General features: G+C 36.2%; 1 protein-coding gene across 1 annotated transcript in view; it reads left to right on the top strand.

Annotated features, from left to right (window-relative positions):
- ATG3 (autophagy related 3) overlaps positions 1–1,449 on the top strand; it is a 34,600-nt gene extending 33,151 nt beyond the window's left edge. The window contains exon 12 of the mRNA XM_027519324.1: positions 1,183–1,449. Within this exon, the coding sequence (XP_027375125.1) occupies positions 1,183–1,264 (82 nt within the window). The 3' untranslated portion in view covers positions 1,265–1,449. The remainder of the gene's footprint in view (positions 1–1,182) is intronic.
- The last annotated feature ends 18,913 nt before the right edge of the window (positions 1,450–20,362 follow it).

Raw genomic sequence — 20,362 nt, 5'->3', positions numbered from 1 at the left:
AGTCTGTTGATGAAAGATGAGTAACCTATGAATTTAGAGGATAACACATGAATATCTTTTCCTCAAGATATATTCCTAATTTAGCATGTTATCAAAAGTGTACTTTCCTATCAGGTAAAAAGTAAAGTTGGGTTTTGTCTGAGATCTCTGAAGTGAAGAAAAGTAAAAAGCACATGAATTCTATTTCAGGTAGTCTTCAAATACAGTATTCTCATTTTTCTCCAGATATGAGCACCCATTTATTTTTCTGGGGTTGACAAGAGGAATTAAGTGAACTACTGGATCCTGAAATACACATGCCCATAGCCTGGATGTGTGATAAGCAACCAAAGTCAGTGGTTTAAATACCAAACAGCTTAAATGAGTGGTTCATGCCACTCACTGTTAGATGTAGACTGAGGGGTTGCCACTGTCTTGGAACTATAGATAACATAAGCACTGCTAACAGAATGTGTGTCCCTCAGAGAAACACTGAGCTGGTGTGATATTGAAACAACCAGGAGTTTTTGGTCCAAACCAGATTTACTGTTGAAAGCCTATTATGCATAATATGAGTATTCATCTCTATTTTTGAAGCTATATAGCAACTTGGAAGACTCTATGTAATTCTAATTGAGTCATCAATTAAAAATTAAGCTCTTAATGTTTCTAAGTGCAGTGGAACATAGGAAAAAAATTCAGAAATTTGTTAGACAGTCCAGTATAGCAGATTCTATGGCAGGTACATATACTAACCAAGAATCAGTCCTTATCGAGGATTTTTACCTATTTTTTGTTCTTTTGCTTCAGTATTTTTATATTCTTCACACTGTCTCATTTTCTAACATACTCTAAAAAACTTATAGGCAGTAAAAAAGCCATTTCCCACTCATTTAAGTATGTGCAACAATGTCCTTATTTATATATTAAAATATTTGGGCTGATAAGAACTTGTACTTTTTAAGAAGTCTTAACATGCAAATATTAAATCGGGATAAGTCAAGCATTCTTAAAGTTGTAGAGAGCCTTGTGTTGAATAGACACCAGCTTGCATGAATGAATGTTTTTTTTTTTAATATACTTGATTTAAGGTTCTGTGTTCTATAAATTTTCTGAGGAGTTACTGCTTAATAAAATGGATAATTACAATGTTAGCTTAAATCGGAATTTACCAATCTATTTTCCTTAGCTAAAAACCTTTAGGTATCTTCTAATTTTCTTGAAATTTGTACAAGCTGTCATTCCAACAATAGAATATGACTACACAAGACACTTCACGATGTAACAGAGAGTATAGAATCTATCCTAATTATTGGTTCTGATTTTTAAGGAATTAACCCATAGATGTGACCATTGACCATATTCACCAATATGTACAATTTCTCTAATAAAGAGACTTATGTTTATGCATTAAATAAAAAATGTTCCACTACCAGCCTTATTTGTTTAATAAAAATGAGTGTAAAGAGACTGTTTTTCTTGCTTCTTATCAAAAAGGTGGTAATAGCATTTTTCTTAAATAATAATAATTCTTTAAGTGTAGAAATATACAGAATGATGATAAGAGTATTTTTGGTTCACATTTATGAGGAAGGTATTTAAATGTGTGTTTGTGTGTGAGAGCTGGGACTAGAAAATACTGCATGCTAGACTCCCTCTCCCTTCTTTTCTCTTGCTCTTTGTTCCTTTTGTTTTCCCTCTATCTCCCTAAGTCTCCTATCTGCTAATAGTTAACATTGATGAAGTACTTACTGTACGCCAGGAAATTAAGTGCTTATTTTGTTAAGTTAATGCTTCCAGAGTAATTCTTGATTCAAGAATATTTTTCTTATTGTGATTGCCTGTGTGTGCGTGTGTACACGTGCATGCTCAGTTCTGTCCATCCAACTCTTTGTGACCCCATGGACTAAAGCCCACCAGGTTCCTCTGTCCATGGGATTTCCCAGGCAAGAATACTGAAGTGGGTTGCCATTTCCTTCTCCAGGGGATAGAATATTAGCATTTCAATTGAATTAAATTTAATTAACATTAAAATTAAGTTAATATTAAAGTTTAAAGAAGTCCCTTTGTTGTATAGTTTATAGATCTGGGTCTGGGAGTTCAGAAAGGGTAAGTGTGCAAGAACACTCACAGAGCCAAGGAGTAGCAAGAACACTCACAGAGCCAAGGAGTAGAACGCAGGCCCTTTGAGAACTCCATTTACATTCTGTTACCGCTTTAGCACGTACCAGGAGTGGCTGACCGCGTTTAAGGAACCTTAGTTTCTAGGTTTGTTTTTTTTTATCCTCATCATTCAAAAATACTCTCTTTACCTTCAGTGCCCCTTTATTTTTCCCCCTTTTCCAATTTTAACCCAGTTTTTGTGTTTTAAGGAAATCTCCATAATGAAAATAATGACTGAATAGCCTGCTTGCTCATGTATGCCACCAGGTTACTCTTTAAATTAATCTTCAGCTGATGTTGGGCTTCCCTGGTGGCTCAGACGGTAAAGAATCTGCTTGCACTGTGGGAAACCTGGATTTTATCCCTGGGTTGGAAGGATCCCCTGGAGGAGGACATGCCAACCCACTCCAGTATTCTTGCTTGGGGAATCCCCATGGACAGAGGAGCCTGGTGGGCTGCAGTCCATGGGGTTGCAAAGAGTCGGATATGACTGAGCAACTAAGCACTCAACTGATTTTACTGAAATATCCTATTTTTTAATACCTTTAAATGATATGTAATAATAGGTATTATCATATTGTCAACGTTTTCTCCCAATTAAGCCTTATTTATTGTAAATACAGATATTCTCAAATCTTATTTTAAGCTAACAGTCATTTATTTCAGTCACCACTAGGTGGCATAAATGATTTTGTTGGTCAAACCTTAGTTTCAGATCTTTTTTTTCCTATTGAAATCTTTGTATGGGTGCCTACTATATAAAAGAGGGTTTCCCTAGTGGCTCAGTTGGTAAAGAATCCACCTGCAGTGCAGGAGACCCAGATTCAATCCCTGGGTGGGGAATACCCCCGGAGAAGGAAATGACAACCCCAAAATAGAAATGGAAATGTTAATGGTATAAGTGTGTTATAGAGTTCAGGTTTCTAGCACTCAAGAAAAATGGGGTTGGTTTGATGAACAGTGAAGTTGTTGATGAACTTAGAATTGGTATTCAGATTATGTGCGACAGTCTTATAAGCCTTCACATCTAGTTTATTTTTTATATTAGCTTCATGTCATTCTTAAATGTCTGATTTGCATATGTAGTAGTAAATGATGATAGTTTTTTTTTCCTAACTTTTTTTTGGAAATAATTTTATATTTTTGGAAGAATTTCAAGTCCTGTACATCCTTCGCCTAGTTTCCTCTAATGTTAATACCTTGCATAACCATGATACACTTATCAAAACTAAGAAATTAATGTTGATACAATACTATTAAGTAAACTACAGATTTCTTTGAGCTGTTTGTGCATTTTTTTCCTTGCCTCTTTTATGGTAGTGAGATACAATATTACATCTTTTCATGTGCCTGTTGGCCATCTGCTTTTCCTTTGGAAAAATGTCTATTCAGTTCTCTGCAGTTTTAAATTAGATTTTATTTTTGATGATGAGTTGCATAGGTTATTAGTTTATGTTGAATATTAACCCCTTATCAGTCACATTATTTGCAAATATTTTCTCCCATTTAGTCGGTTGTCTGTTTTGTTGGTGGTTTTCTTTGTGGTATAGCCATTTTAGAGAGGAAACTGGTAGTAAGTGGTCACATTAAGTATGTCTCCTCAGGTTCAGTAATTTTGCTGAAGTGGCTAACAGAACTCAGGGAAACATTTAACGTTTATCAGTTTCTAAAGGATATGATGAAGAGCACACATGAGCAGCTAGATGAACAGTGAGGTCTGGAAAAGTCCCGGTACAGAAGCTTCTGTTTCTGTGGAGTTGGGGTGCATCACCCTCTCAGAGTGGATGTATTTGCCAACCTGGAAGATCTCCAAACACCATACTGTTGGGATTATTGTTCCTTACATAGGCGTGATCAGTAATTAACTCTGTTTCTAGCCCTCTTCCCTCTCTGGAGGATGGGGAGGTGGGACTGAAAATTCTACACTTCTAAGCATGGCTTGGTCTTTCTGGTTATAAGTCCAATCCAAGAGCCCACTCAAAATTATCTTGACAGAACAGAAGATGTTCTTAGTGCTCTTATCACTTTGGAGTTTAAGGATTTTAGGAACATTGTCAGGAACTGAGGGTAGAGTCCTGTGTGTGTGTGTGTGTGTGTATGTATATATATATGTGTGTGTTATATATATATATATATGTTTATGTGTGTGTGTGTATATATATATACACACACATAAACATACATTGATTATTATAGGGAACATATAGGAGGATGCTTGTTGCTGTTTTGTTTCTGGTGACAGGAGTTGGAAGTGATCTGGGAAATAATCATTGGTTGAGATACCAGGTCCTATACAACCATTAAATACATACTAGATAGACATGAAACAGCCTGGCTAGATCTTAAACATAGTTGTAAATTTAGTAAGTCTCAGTTGTTTCCTTTTATAGTTTCCTCTCTCATTTTTATTTTGTTCCTATTTAATCTCAAATATGTCTAAAGCAAAACTCCTGATTTTATATTCACTGCCAAACAGCACCTACCATAACCAAAATGCTAACAATAAAAACCCATTCACTTTCAATTCTATCCACTTGACACCACTGCTACCTGCCCAGCTGCTGAGCCAAAACCCTGGGTCATCCTCTTGCCCTCTGTCTACCCTATCCCACTGATACATTTCAGGTCTCTCAAAAAATGAGTCCTGTCTTCTACTTCCACGACATGTCCTGGTGCCTGGGACTCTGTATTAAACCAGCAACTCACAAGGTTTTATTGTAGCAGATTGATTCATGGATCACAGTAGAGAAACCTAAAGAAACACTCTCTGTTGCTCTTAGTTGAGTTTGAACTTCCTTTTTGATAAATTTTGGGGAAAAATTAGAGGAAGATACTTTGAGAGGCTTTTTCAACAAGTTACTTTTGTGATTCCTTTATTAACAGTTTATCAACTGGTCGTAAAAGGTAATACCTTCCAGATTTATCTCCCAGTACAGCTGATAGCATGGAAGTTTAGAAAACAGGAAGTAGCTAAGAGCTGTCTCTGAAGCCAATATTTTAATTCCATGGTCCTTTTCTGGGATGTTGGTTGGTTCCCTTGTCACTGAACATCCAGGTTCCTCACCTACAAAGGGAGCATAGCATTTTCTAGCCGTAGAGTTGTTAGGAGGGTTGAAGGAAATGATGTATGTAAAGCATTTAGCATAGTGCTTGACCTCTTTGCTGGGCTGCTAGTGTGTTGATGATAGTGATTATAAATAACTCCCCACTCTAGAACTTGCAGTTTTGATGACAGAATGATCACATCCAGCAGAGGGCAGTAGAAGAACACAAGGTTAAGCATTTAAGCATTCTGAAGATGGCAGTTATCAAAAATCATGTCTTTGTCTTAGTTTTTTTTTTTTTTTTTAATGGGGAAAGGAGGTGTATGATATTGGTTACCTCCCGAGGTCCAGCCCCGGCTGACCCAGGGTATTCGAAGGAGAGATGGCTTCGGCAACCTATTTATTTATTTATCAAAGATATAAAGAGTAATAGAATGAGGATAGCTCAGTAGGAAAATTCAGTGGAGAAAAGAAGCTGAGTAGCTTGGTTTACGCGGAAAATCAATATAACCTGTGACACCAGGTTAGCTCTGACCACGGAGGCCGCAGGCGCCCTCTCGAATAGCAGAAGGTGCCCCACCTTAGACACCTTCTCAAGTGGGTCTTAGAAGCCCAGGCGAATAAATGGTCGCAGAGGATTTCCACGCTCCAGTTGGAGACTCAGCTGGAAATTGAGGGGAAGAATGACATGGGGAGACCAAGCTTTGGTGAGCAAGGCCCGTAGCTTTATTTTCAACAGGGGTTTTTATACCCTAAGTTACACATAGAGGATAATAGGGGATGCAAAGTCAGCAGTCTTTGATCCTTATCAAAAACCAGGTTTCTTTCTGCAAATTTATCATATACAAATGGTTTAGGTGATTTACATAATCTTCTGGCCAGAAGGCCTATTAACATTTTATGACTCTTGACAAAGACTTATTTTCTCTAAGAGTAATTATTTTAAGGTTTGGCGCCATCTTCTGAAGGTGTTAGATAAAATTGCATTCCTATAGGGCGGATGTGTAATGGGTTTACAACAAAGGAAAGAATTTATTACCTTAAGGGTCTAAAGTTGCTAACACCAAGGCCACTACTTACATTTTTTCTACATACCAACTATATTAATTAATACATATTCAAGGATACAATACAGGGGATGTGGAAACTTGGCAGCAAGCATTGGCTCATCAATGAAATCTTTTACTAGTTTTGACAGTTTCTAACTCTCTCAGAGGCTCTAAGCTATTTGAATATCTTAAGCTTCCGGTGCCTCTCCAGGCTGGGAGACTGTAAACAATCGTAGGCATAGCTGTAGGAGTCCGGGTAAACTTGTCAGGCGAGTTAGAGAGCTGTCTGAGGGATTTGGATTTAAACACTCCTAATTGCCCAGGAACTTTATTAATTGGAGCTGTAAGTTAACTCTTTGACAGAGTGAGATGGTGGTGGGGAACAGCCCCCAGTAAAGTCAGAGGTGAGAGCATAAAGCAATAAAGTAGGCAGACTCTGGTTTTTTGGGGGATAGATGCTCGAGAATATCCAGCGGGACTCCTGAGGCTCAATCCCACCTTTGTGTATGCCGAGCCTCCTTCCTCATGACCTTTGTCACGAGTAGAATGCCTCACCGGCTCCTGGCAGTTAGCCTCCTTTATGTTTGAGATCCTCACCACTTAGTTTATTGAAAAACAGCAAGGCATTCAGTTTGTCCAGTGTTTGCTTGCAGTTACTTGGTGTCTTCCCTGTCCTTCATATCTACCTTTCAGAATTAAGGGAATGGATTGATTTTTAAATTGTTTTAAAGTGTACTATGTGATGATTTGATATATGAATAATTTGAGAAGTATTCTCACAATTGAAACAACATATCCATCATTTCACATACTTTTTTTGATGAGGATGCTTAAGATCGATTTTCTTACCTAAATTTCAGTTGTGCAGTGTTATCAACTATAATTACCACACTATAATTAGATCCTTATACCTTACTCATAACTGAAAGTTTAAATATCCTTTCGGAGGAGGAGCTAAGATGGCGGAGGAATAGGACGGGGAGACCACTTTCTCCCCCACAAATTCATCAAAAGAACATTTAAACGCCGAGTAAATTCCACAAAATAACTTCTGAATGCTGGCAGAGGACATCAGGCACCCAGAAAAGCAACCCATTGCCTTCGAAAGGAGAGAGAAGAAATCCAGCTCCACCCACCAGAACACCGACACAAGCTTCCCTAACCAAGAAACCTTGATAAGCCACCTGTACAAACCCACACACCGCGAGGAAACTCCACAATAAAGAGAACTCCACAAACAGCCAGAATACAGAAAGGACACCCCAAAGTCAGCAATATAAACAAGATGAAGAGACAGAGGAATACCCAGCAGGTAAAGGAACAGGATAAATGCCCACCAAACCAAACAAAAGAGGAAGAGACAGAGAATCTACCTGATAAAGAATTCCAAATAGTGATAGTGAAATTGATCCAAAATCTTGAAATCAAAATGGAATCACAGATAAATAGCCTGGAGACAAGGATTGAGAAGATGCAAGAAAGGTTTAACAAGGACCTAGAAGAAATAAAAAAGAGTCAATATATAATGAATAATGCAATAAATGAAATAAAAAACACTCTGGAGGCAACAAATAGTAGAATAACAGAGGCAGAAGATAGTATTAGTGAATTAGAAGGTAGAATGGTAGAAATAAATGAATCAGAGAGGAAAAAAGAAAAACGAATTAAAAGAAATGAGGACAATCTCAGAGACCTCCAGGACAATATTAAATGCTAAACATTCAAATCATAGGAGTCCCAGAAGAAGAAGACAGAAAGACCATGAGAAAATACTTGAGATAATAGTTGAAAACTTCCCTAAAATTGGGAAGGAAATAATCACTGAAGTCCAAAAAACCCAGCGAGTCCCAAACAGGATAAACCCAAGGCAAAACACCCCAAGACACATGTTAATCAAATTAACAAAGATTAAACACAACAAATATTAAAAGCAGCAAGGGAAAAACAAATAACACACAAGGGAATTCCCATAATGATAACAGCTGATCTTTCAATAGAAACTCTTCAAGCCAGGAGGGAATTGCAAGACATACTTGAAGTGATGAAATAAAATAACCTACAGCCCAGATTATTGTACCCAGCAAGGATCTCATTCAAATATGAAGGAGAAATCAAAAGCTTTACATACAAGCAAAAGCTGAGAGAATTCAGCACCACCAAACCAGCTCTCCAACAAATACTAAAGGATATTCTCTAGACAGGAAACACAAAAAGGGTGAATAAATTCGAACCCAAAACAATAAAGTAAATGGCAATGGGATCATACTTATCAGTAATTACCTTAAACGTAAATGGGTTGAATGCCCCAACCAAAAGACAAAAGACTGGCTGAATGGATACAAAAGCAAGACCCCTATATATGTTGTCTACAAGAGACCCACCTCAAAACAGGGGAAACATACAGACTGAAAGTGAAGGGCTGGAAAAAGATTTTCCATGTAAATAGAGACCAAAAGAAAGCAGGAGTAGCAAATACTCATATCAGATAAAATAGACTTTAAAACAAAGGCTGTGAAAAGAGACAAAGAAGGTCACTACATAATGATCAAAGGATCAATCCAAGAAGAAGATATAACAATTATAAATACATATGCATCCAACACGGGAGCACAGCAGTATGTAAGACAAATGCTAACAAGTATGAAAGGAGAAATTAACAATAACACAATAATAGTGGGAGACTTTAATACCCCACTCACACCTATGGATAGATCAACTAAACAGAAAATTAACAAGGAAACACAAACTTTAAACGATACAATAGACCAGTTAGACCTAATTGATATCTATAGGACATTTCATCCCAAAACAATGAATTTCACCTTTTTCTCAAGCACACACGGAACCTTCTCCAGGATAGATCACATCCTGGGCCATAAATCTAGCCTTGGTAAATTCAAAATAATTGAAATCATTCCAAGCATCTTTTCTGACCACAGTGCAGTAAGATTAGATCTCAATTACAGGAGAAAAACTATTAAAAATTCCAACATATGGAGGCTGAACAATACACTGCTGAATAACCAACAAATCAGAAGAAATCAAAAAAAATCAAAATTTGCATAGAAACAAATGAAAATGAAAACACAACAACCCAAAACCTGTGGGACACTGTAAAAGCAGTCCTAAGGAGAAAGTTCATAGCAATACAGGCATACCTCAAGAAACAAGAAAAAAGTCAAATAAATAACCTAACTCTACACCTAAAGCAACTAGAAAAGGAAGAAATGAAGAACCCCAGGGTCAGTAGAAGGAAAGAGATCTTAAAAATTAGGGCAGAAATAAATGCAAAAGAAACAAAAGAGACTATAGCAAAAATCAACAAAGCCAAAAGCTGGTTCTTTGAAAGGATAAATAAAATTGACAAACCATTAGCCAGACTCATCAAGAAACAAAGGGAGAAAAATCAAATCAATAAAATTAGAAATGAAAATGGAGAGATCACAACGGACAACACAGAAATACAAAGGATCATAAGAGACTACTATCAGCAATTATATGCCAATAAAATGGACAACGTGGAAGAAATGGACAAACTCTTAGAAAAGTACAACTTTCCAAAACTGGACCAGGAAGAAATAGAAAATCTTAACAGACCCATCACAAGCACGGAAATTGAAACTGTAATCAGAAATCTTCCAGCAAACAAAAGCCCAGGTCCAGACGGCTTCACAGCTGAATTCTACCAAAAATTTAGAGAAGAGCTAACACCTATCCTACTCAAACTCTTCCAGAAAATTGCAGAGGAAGGTAAACTTCCAAACTCATTCTATGAGGCCACCATCACCCTAATACCAAAACCTGACAAAGATGCCACACACACAAAAAAGAAAACTACAGGCCAATATCACTGATGAACATAGATGCAAAAAATCCTTAACAAGATTCTAGCAATCAGAATCCAATAACACATTAAAAAGGTCATACACCATGACCAAGTGGGCTTTAACCCTAGGATGCAAGGATTCTTCAATATCCACCAATCAATCAATGTAATACACCACATTAACAAATTGAAAAATAAAAACCATATGATTATCTCAATAGATGCAGAGAAAGCCTTTGACAAAATTCAACCTCCATTTATGATAAAAACTCTCCAGAAAGCAGGAATAGAAGGAACATACATATGTTGAGGTAACATAATATGTTGAGGTAACATAATAAAAGCTATATATGACAAACCCACAGCAAACATTATCCTCAATGGTGAAAAATTGAAAGCATTTCCTCTAAAGTCAGGAACAAGACAAGGGTGCCCACTTTCACCATTACTATTCAACATAGTTTTGGAAGTTTTGGCCACAGCAATCAGAGCAGAAAAAGTAAAAGGAATCCAAATTGGAAAAGAAGTAAAACTCTCACTGTTTGCAGATGACATGATTCTCTACATAGAAAACCCTAAAGACTCCACCAGAAAATTACTAGAACTAATCAATGAATATAGTAAAGTTGCAGGATTTAAAATCAACACAGAAATCCCTTGCATTCCTATACACTAATAATGAGAAAATAGAGAAATTAAGGAAACAATTCCATTCACCGTTGCAACAAAAAGAATAAAATACTTAGGAATATATCTACCTAAAGAAACTAAAGACCTATATATAGAAAACTATAAAACACTGGTGAAAGAAATCAAAGAGGACACTAATGGAGAAATCTACCATGTTCATGGATTGGAAGAATCAATATAGTGAAAATGAGTATACTACCCAAAGCAATTTATAGATTCAATGCAATCCCTATCAAGCTACCAATGGTATTCTTCACAGAGCTAGAACAAATAATTTCACAATTTGTATGGAAATACTAAAAACCTCGAATAGCCAAAGCAATCTTGAGAAAGAAAAATGGAACTGGAGGAATCAACCTGCCTGACTTCAGGCTCTACTACAAAGCCACAGTCATCAAGACAGTATGGTACTGGCACAAAGACAGAAATATAGACCAATGGAACAAAACAGAAAGCCCAGAGATAAATCCATGCACATATGGACACCTTATCTTTGACAAAGGAGGCAAGAATATACAAGGGATTAAAGACAATCTCTTTAAAAAGTGGTGCTGGGAAAGCTGGTCAACCACTTGTAAAAACAAAACAAAAAAAAAGAATGAAACTAGAACACTTTCTAACACCATACACAAAAATAAACTCAAAATGGATTAAAGATCTAAACATAAGGCCAGAAACTATAAAACTCCTAGAGGAGAACATAGGCAAAACACTCTCCGACATACACCACAGCAGGATCCTCTATGACCCACCTCCCAGAATATTGGAAATAAAAGCAAAAATAAATGGGACCTAATTAAACTTCAAAGCTTCTGCACAACAAAGGAAACTATAAGCAAGGTGAAAAGACAGCCTTCAGAATGGGAGAAAATAATAGCAAATGAAGCAACTGACAAACAACTATTCTCAAAAATATATAAGCAACTCCTACAGCTCAATTCCAGAAAAATAAATGACCCAATCAAAAAATGGGCCAAAGAACTAAATAGACATTTCTCCAAAGAAGACATACAGATGGCTAACAAACACATGAAAAGATGCTCAACATCACTCATTATCAGAGAAATGCAAATCAAAACCACAATGAGGTACCATTTCACGCCAGTCAGAATGGCTGCGATCCAAAAGTCTACAAGCAATAAATGTTGGAGAGGGTGTGGAGAAAAGGGAACCCTCTTACACTGTTGGTGGGAATGCAAACTAGTATAGCCACTATGGAGAACAGTGTGGAGATTCCTTAAAAAACTGGAAATAGAACTGCCTTATGATCCAGCAATCCCACTGCTGGGCATACACACTGAGGAAACCAGAATTGAAAGAGACACGTGTACCCCAATGTTCCTCGCAGCACTGTTTATAATAGCCAGGACATGGAAGCAACCTAGATGTCCAACAGCAGATGAGTGGATAAGAAAGCTGTGGTACAAATACACAATGGAGTATTAGCCATTAAAAAGAATACATTGGAATCAGTTCTAATGAGGTGGATGAAACTGGAGCCTATTATACAGAGTGAAGTAAGCCAGAAAGAAAAACACCAATACAGTATACTAATGCATATATATGGAATTTAGAAAGATGGTAACAATAACCCTGTATACGAGACAGCAAAAGAGACACTGATGTATAGAACAGTCTTATGGACTCTGTGAGAGAGGGAGAGGGTGGGATGATTTGGGAGAATGGCATTGAAACATTTATAATATTATATATGAAACGAGTCACCAGTACAGGTTCGATGCACAATACTGGATGCTTGGGGCTGGTGCACTGGGACGACCTGGGGAGATGGTATGGGGAGGGAGGAGAGAGGAGAGGTCAGGATGGGGAACACATGTATACCTGTGGAGGATTCATTTTGATGTATGGCAAAACCAATACAATATTGAAAAAATAAAATAAAAGCATACACATATAAAAATAAATAAATAAATATCCTTTCACCCGCCTCTCCCCTCCCATTTTCTCTCAGCCCCTGGAAATCACCTTTCTACTCAGTTTCTAAAGGATATGATGAAGAGCACACATGAGCAGCTAGATGAAGACTGAGGTCTGGAAAAGCCCTGGTACAGAAGCTTCTGTTGCTGTGGAGTTGGGGTGCATCATCCTCTCAGAGTGGGTGTATTTGCCAACCTGGAAGATCTCCAAACACCATACTGTTGGAATTACTGTTCCTTACATAGGCATGATCAATATTAATTTAAGTTTCTAAATATAAAGGGTAACATGAAGTATTTGTCTTCTATTTAGCTTATTTCTGGTGAAATGCCCTTTTTAATCCATGTTGTTGTAAATGACAGGACTTCCTATTTTCTTAAGGCTGAATAATGTTCCAGTGTATATATACATCACATTTTCTTTATCTGCATCCTTTGAAGGATACCTGGGTTCACAATCTTGGCTATTGTGAATAACATGTGAGTACAGATATCTCCTTGAAATAATTATTTTACTTCCTTTGGATATATACCAAGAAATGGGATTGCTGGATCATGTGGTAGTTCAATTTAATTTATTGAGGAATTTCCATACTGTTTTCCATAGTGACTGTACCAGTTTATATTCCCCAACAACATATGTACGAGTGTTTCCTTTTCTTCGTAACTTTGCCATCATTTGTTACCACTGGTCTTTTTCATAATAGCCACCCTAACAAATGTGAGATGATACCTCATTGTGGTTTTGATTTGCATTTCCCTGATAATTAGTGATGTTGAGTATTTTTTTATGTACCTGTTAGCCATTTGGATGTCTTCTTCAGAAAAATCTGTTCAAGTACTTTGCTCATTTTTTAATTGGATTGTGGGTGTTTTTTTGTTTTTGTTTTTGTGGGGTTTTTTTGCTATTAAATTTTATCACTGGGGATAATGGGCATCCTTGTTCTGTTCCTGATTTTACAAGAAAAACTTTCAGCTTTTTCTCATTGAATATGTTAGCTGTAGGCTTATCCATAAATGGATTTTATTATGTTGGGATACCTTCTATCTGTACCTAATTTGTTGAGAGTTTTTAACATGAAAGGATGCTAAATTCCGTCAGATGTTTTTCTGCGTATATTGGGATGGTCATGTGAATTTTATCCTTCATTTTGTTAATGCAGTGTAGCATATTTATTGATTTGCATATGTTGAGCCATCCTTGCATCCTAGGAATAAATCCCACTTGATCATGGTGTATGATTCCTTTAATGTACTGTTGAAATTGGTTTGCTGGTATTTTGTTGAGGACTTTTGCATCTATGTTCATCGGGGATATTGCTCTAAGAATTCTTGTCATGTTCTCATCTGGTTTTGATATTAGGATATTGCTGGCCTTGTAAGTTTGAAAGTGTTCGTTCTTCTTCAAATTTTTGGAAGATTTTGAGAAGGATTACTATTAATTTTCTTTAAATGTTTAGTTAGTGAATTAGAATTAGTTAGTTAGTTTAGTTAGTGAATTAGAATTCACTAATGAAGCCATCATCATGGATTTTTCTTTGTTGGAAGATTTTGATTACTGATTCAATTTTCTTATTATTATGTTCAGAATTTCTCTTCATGATTCAATGTTGGTAGCTTGTGTGTTTCTAGTAATTCATCTGTTTCTTCTAGTGTCTAATTTGTTGGCATATATCATTCATAATAGTTTCCTATGATCCTTAGTGTTTCTGAATTATCAGTTGTAATGTCTATTTCTAATTTTGTGTCTTCCCCTTTTTCTTAGTCTAGTTAAAGTTTCTTTGGTCTTTGCTATTGTCTTTCTAGTCTCTGTTTCTCCTGCTCTGATGTTTGTTATTTCCTTCCTTTTGCTAAATTTGAGCTTAGTTCTTCTTTTTCTAGTTTCTTGAGGTATAAAATTAGGTTGTTTATTTGTACTCTTTCTTTTTTTTTTAATGTAGCCACTTATCACTAAAAAATTCCTTCTTCATGTTGCCTTTCCTGCATCCATAGTTTTTAGCATGCTATGTTTTCATTTTTGTTTGTCTGAAGATAATTTTAAACTTTTCTTCTTGTTTTCTGTTTGACTCAATCACTATTTAAGAGCGTGTTGTTTAGTTTTCATGTATTTGTGAATTTTCCAGATGCCTTGCCTGTTGTTGATCTAGTTTTATTCCAAGTTATTATAAAAATTACTTGGAATGGTTTCAGTTTTCTTAAATTTGTTGACTTTGTTTTGTGTCCTAACAGGATCTCTCTTGGGCAGCGTGTTCCATATACTCATTGAGAAGGATGTGTATTCTTCTGCTGTTGTGTAGAAGGTCCTGTATATGAACTTTCATTGATCTAGAGTGTTCATGTCAGCTGTTTCTTTATTGGTTTTCTGGATAGATGTTCTACTCACAGGTGTAAGCAGGGTGTTGAAGTCCCCTACTGTTGCTATATTGCTGTCAGGTGCATGCATTTATTTCTGGGCTTTCTATCTTGTCCCATTGGTCTGCATTTCTGTTCTGCCAGTACCATACTGTCTGGATGACTGTAGCTTTGTGGTATAATCTGAAGTCAGGAAGGTTGATTCCTCCAGCTCCAGTCTTCTTTCTCAGGACTGCTTTGGCTATTCAGGGTCTTTTGTGTTGCCATATGAATTGTGAAATTTTTTGTTCTAATGCTGTGAAAAGTGCCATTCGTAATTTGATAGGGATGACAAAGAATCTGTAGATTGTGTTTGGTAGTATAGTCATTTTCACAATATTGATTATTCTTACCCAGGAACATGGAATATCACTCCATGTGTTTATGTCCTCTTTGATTTCTTTCATTAGTGTCCTATAATTTTCTGTGTACAGTTCTTTTGTCTCCTTAGGTAAGTTTACTCCTAGATATTTAATTCTTTTTGTTGCAATGGTGAATGGGATTGATCCCTTAATTTCTCTTTCTGATTTTTCATTGTTAGTATATAGAAATGCAAATGATTTCTGTGTATTCATTTTGTATCCTGCAACTTTGCTAAATTCACTAATTAGCTCTAGTAATTTTCTGATACTATCTTTAGGGTTTTCTATGTACAGTATCATGTCATCTGCAAACAGTAAGAGCTTTACTTCTTTTCCGATCTCGATTCCTTTTATTTCTTTTTCTTCTCGGATTGCTGTAGCTAGCTAGGACTTCCAGAACTATGATGAATAATAGTGGTGAAAGTGGACACCCTTGTCTTGTTCCTGATCTTAGGGGGAATGCTTTCAGTTTTTCACCATTGACATAATGTTTGCTGTAGGCTTATCATATATGGCCTTTACTGTGTTGAGGTAGGTTCCTTCTGTGCCCATTTTTTGAGGAGTTTTAATCATAAATGGGTGCTGAATTTTGTCAAAGGCTTTTTCTGCATCTATTGAGATGATCATATGGTTTTTATCTTTCAATTTGTTAATATGGTTTATCACATTGATTGATTTGCATATATTGAAGAATCCTTGCATCCCTGAAATAAATCCAACTTGATCATGGTGTATGAGCTTTTCAATGTGTTGCTGAATTCTGTTTGCTAAAATTTTGTTGAGGATTTTTACATCTATGTTCATCAGTGATATCAGCCTACGGTTTTCTCTTTTTGTGTTGTCTGTGACTGGTTTTGGTATCGGGTGATGGTGGCCCTGTAGAGTGAGTTTGGAAGTGTTCCTTCCTCTGCAATTTTTAAAAAGTGTTTTAGAAGGATAGGTATTAGCTTTTCTCTAAATGTTTGATAGAATTCTCCTGTGAAGCCATCTGGTCCTGGGCTTTTGTTTTTGTGAGATTTTTTATCACAGCTTCAATTTCAGTGCAATTACAATAATTGGTTTGTTCATAATTTCTATTTCTTCCTGGTTCAGTCTTGGAAGATTGAACTTTTCTAAGAATCTGTCCATTTCTTCCAGGTTATCCATTTTGTTGCCATATGCTGCTGCTGCTGCTAAGTCTCTTCAATTGTGTCCGACTGTGTGCGACCCCAGAGATGGCAGCCCACCAGGCTCCCCTGTCCCTGGGATTCTCCAGGCCAGAACACTGGGGTGGGTTGCCATTTCCTTCTCTAATGCATGAAAGTGAAAGTGAAGACACTCAGTCGTGTCTGACTCTTAGCAGCTCTATGGACCACAGCCTACCAGGCTCATCCGTCCATGGGATTCTCCCGGCAAGAGAACTGGAGTGGGTTGCCATTGCCTTCTCCATTCATTGCCATAGAGTTGTTCATAATAGTCACTTATAACCCTTTGTATTTCTGCATTGTCTGCTGTAACATTTCCTTTTCATTTCTAATTTTGTTGATTTGATTCTTCTCTCTTTTGTTCTTGATGAGTCTGGCCCAAGGGTTGTTAATTTTGTTTATCTTCTCAAAGAATCAGCTTTTAGTTTTCTTAATCTTTACTATTGTTTCTTTCATTTCTTTGTCATTTATTTCTGCTGGAATCTTTATGATTTCTTTTCTTCTACTAATTTTAGGTTTTTGTTGTTGTTCTGTTTTCAGTTGTTTTAGGTGTAAAGTTAGGTTATCTATTTTATTTTTTTCTTGTTTCTTGCGGTAGAATTGTATTGCTATAAACTTCCCTCTTAGAACTGCTTTTGCTGCATCCCATAGGTTTTGAGTTGTCGTGTTTTCATTGTCAACTGTTTTTTAAAATTTCTTATGATTTCCCTTTTGATTTCTTCAGGAATCTGTAGATTATTTAGAATGTGTTTAAACTCCATGTGTTTGTGTTTCTTACAGTTTTTTTTTTTTTTTTTTCCTGGAGAATGTTCCATTCGTACTTGAGAAGAAGGTGTACTCTTCTGCTTTTGGATGGGATGTCCTGAAGATATCAATAAGATCCATCTCATTTAATGTATCATTTAAGACTTGTGTTTCCTTATTAATTTTGTTTCGATGATCTGTCCATTGGTGTGAGTGGGGTGTTAAATCCTCTTACTATTATTGTGTAACTGTCAATTTCTCCTTTTATGTCTGTTAGTGTTTGTCTTATGTGTTGCGGTGCTGCTATGTTGGGTGCATAGATTTTTAGAATTGTTATGTCTTCCTTTTAGATTGATCCCTTGATTATTATGTAGTGTCCTTCCTTATTGCTTTATTTTAAGGTCTATTTTGTCTGATATGAGGATTGCTACTCCAGCTTTCTTTTACTTCCCATTTGCATGGAATGTATTCTTCCATTCTCTCACTTTCAGTCTATATGTGTCCTTAGGTCTTAAGTGAGTTTCTTGTAGACGGCCTGTATATGGGTCTTGTTTTTGTATCCATTCCGCCAGTCTGTGTCTTTTGGTTGGAGCATTTAATCCATTTACATTTAAAGTAATTATTGATATATATATTCCTATTGCCATTTTCTTAATTGTTTGGGGTTGATCTTGTAGATTTTTTTTCTTCTCTCGTGTTCCTTGACTGTATAAATCCGTTGAACATTTGTTGTAAAGCTGGTTGTTGGTACTGAATTCTCTTAACGTTTGCTTGTCTGAAAAGCTTTTTATTTCTCCATCAATTTTGAATGAGGTCCTTGCCAGGTACAGTAATCTTGGTTGTAGATGTTCCGCTCTCATTACTTTAAATATATCCTGCCATTCCCTTCTGGCCTTCAGAGTTTCTGCTGAAAGATCAGCTGTTAAGCATATGGGGTTTCCCTTGTATATTACTTGTTTCTTCTCCCTTGCTGCTTTTAATATTCTTTCTTTGTGTCTAGTCTATGTTAGTTTGATTAGTATGTGTCTTGGCATGTTTCTCCTTGGGTTTACCCTGTATGAGATTCTTTATGCCTCTTGGACTTGATTGACTATTTCCTTTTCCATATTGGGAAAATTTTCAACTATAATTTCTTCAAAAATTTTCTCATACCCTTTCTTTTTCTCTTCTTCTTCTGGGACCCTTATAATTCGAATGTTGGTACATTTGATGTGGTCCCAGAGGTCTCTGAGACTGTCCTCAGTTCTTTTTATTCTTTTTACTTTATTCTGCCCTTCAGAAGTTATTTCCACCATTTTATCTTCCAGTTCACTGATTCGTTCTTCTACTTCAGGTAATCTGCTATTGATTCCTTCTAGAGTATTTTCAATTTCAGTAATTGTGTTGTCTCTATGTTTCTTCTTTAATTCTTCTAGGTCTTTGTTAATTGATTCTTGCATTTTCTTCATTTTGTTTTCAGGGTTTTTAATCATCTTTACTATCATTATTCTGAATTCTTTTCCAGGTAGTTTGCCTATTTCCTCTTCATTTATTTGGACTTCTGTGTTTCTAGTTTGTACTTCATTTGTGTAGTATTTCTCTGTCTTTTCATTATTTTTTTTAAATTTATTGTGTTTGAGATCTCCTTTTCCCAGGCTTCCGGGAAAGTTGAATTCTTTCCTTGAAGAAGGTTGAATTCCTTCCTTTTGGTTTCTGCCTTCCTAAAGTTGGTCCAGTGGTTTGTGTGAGCTTGTATAGGGTGAGATTTGTACTGAATTTTTGTTTGTTTGTTTGTTTGTTATTCCTCTGATGGGTAAGGCTGAGCGAGGTGATAATCCTGTCTTCTGATGATTGGGTTTGTATTTTTGTTTTGTTTGTTGTGTCCTGCACAGGGTGCTACTGGTGATTTGGTGTTGCTGGGTCCTATATTCAAGTGGTTTCCTTTGTGTGAGTTCTCACTGTTTGATACTCCCTAGCAATAGTTCTCTGGTAGTCTAGGGTCTTGGAGTCATTGCTTCCACTCCAAAGCTCAGGGTTTGATCTCTGATCAGGAGAGAAGATTGCACAAGTGGTTTGTTATGGCATTAAGTGAGATTAAAACAAATATCCAAAAACGAGAAACCAAAGATGAACCTCAGACAAATGGCAGTTACAAAATCAGGCAAATAATACTTAAAATAATGGAATATACACATATATGTATACACCCATAAGCAAAGTCAAAATAGTCCAACAAAAATAAAAGTACAATAGATTGACCTGGCAAACAAAGGAAGCCAAAAACTATATCTACCAGTTAAGAACAAAACTAACTAAAGCACAAACTGGAAAACAAAACTAAAGCAAAGTGCCAATTGGGGAATAAAGAAAATAAAAGTAATAATTATGTTGAGAGGGAAGGAAAGAAAGAACAGATATGCAAAATTAAATAGAAGTAAATAAAGAAGATTTATATGCATTAAAGATTAACTACAAGGGGGAAAGAACAGTAGGAAAAGCAAACAAAGGAATAAATGTAGCAAAAATAATAATCAGTTTAAAAAATTAAAATTTTAAAAAGAGAAAAGAAAAAAAAAATGGAAAACTCCACAGCACTGCAAAAGCCCAACACAGAGGCAGAGGTTTGTAACAATTAAAAAAGTGAGGAAGAAAAAGCTTAATTGGATATCATAGTGCCAATAAAATCAACAACTACAACAAAGGGTGAAGAAAAAGGAAAAAAAAATCCAAAAGAATCTACAGAACAAGTCAAAAAATAAGAATAATAAATATTTTTATTTATTTATTTATTTATTTTTTACATAATTGTATTAGTTTTGCCAAATATCAAAATGAATCCATCACAGGTATACATGTGCTCCCCATCCTGAACCCTCCTCCTCCTCCCTCCCCATACCATCCCTCTGGGTCGTCCCAGTGCACTAGCCCCAAGCATCCAGTATTGTGCATTGAACCTGGACTGGCATCTCGTTTCATACATGATATTTTACATGTTTCAATGCCATTCTCCCAAA

This window comes from Bos indicus x Bos taurus, chromosome 1 (genome assembly GCF_003369695.1).
Source record: "Bos indicus x Bos taurus breed Angus x Brahman F1 hybrid chromosome 1, Bos_hybrid_MaternalHap_v2.0, whole genome shotgun sequence".
In the NCBI taxonomy this organism is placed as follows: domain Eukaryota; kingdom Metazoa; phylum Chordata; class Mammalia; order Artiodactyla; family Bovidae; genus Bos; species Bos indicus x Bos taurus.
This window is presented reverse-complemented; position numbering and strand designations above follow the sequence as displayed.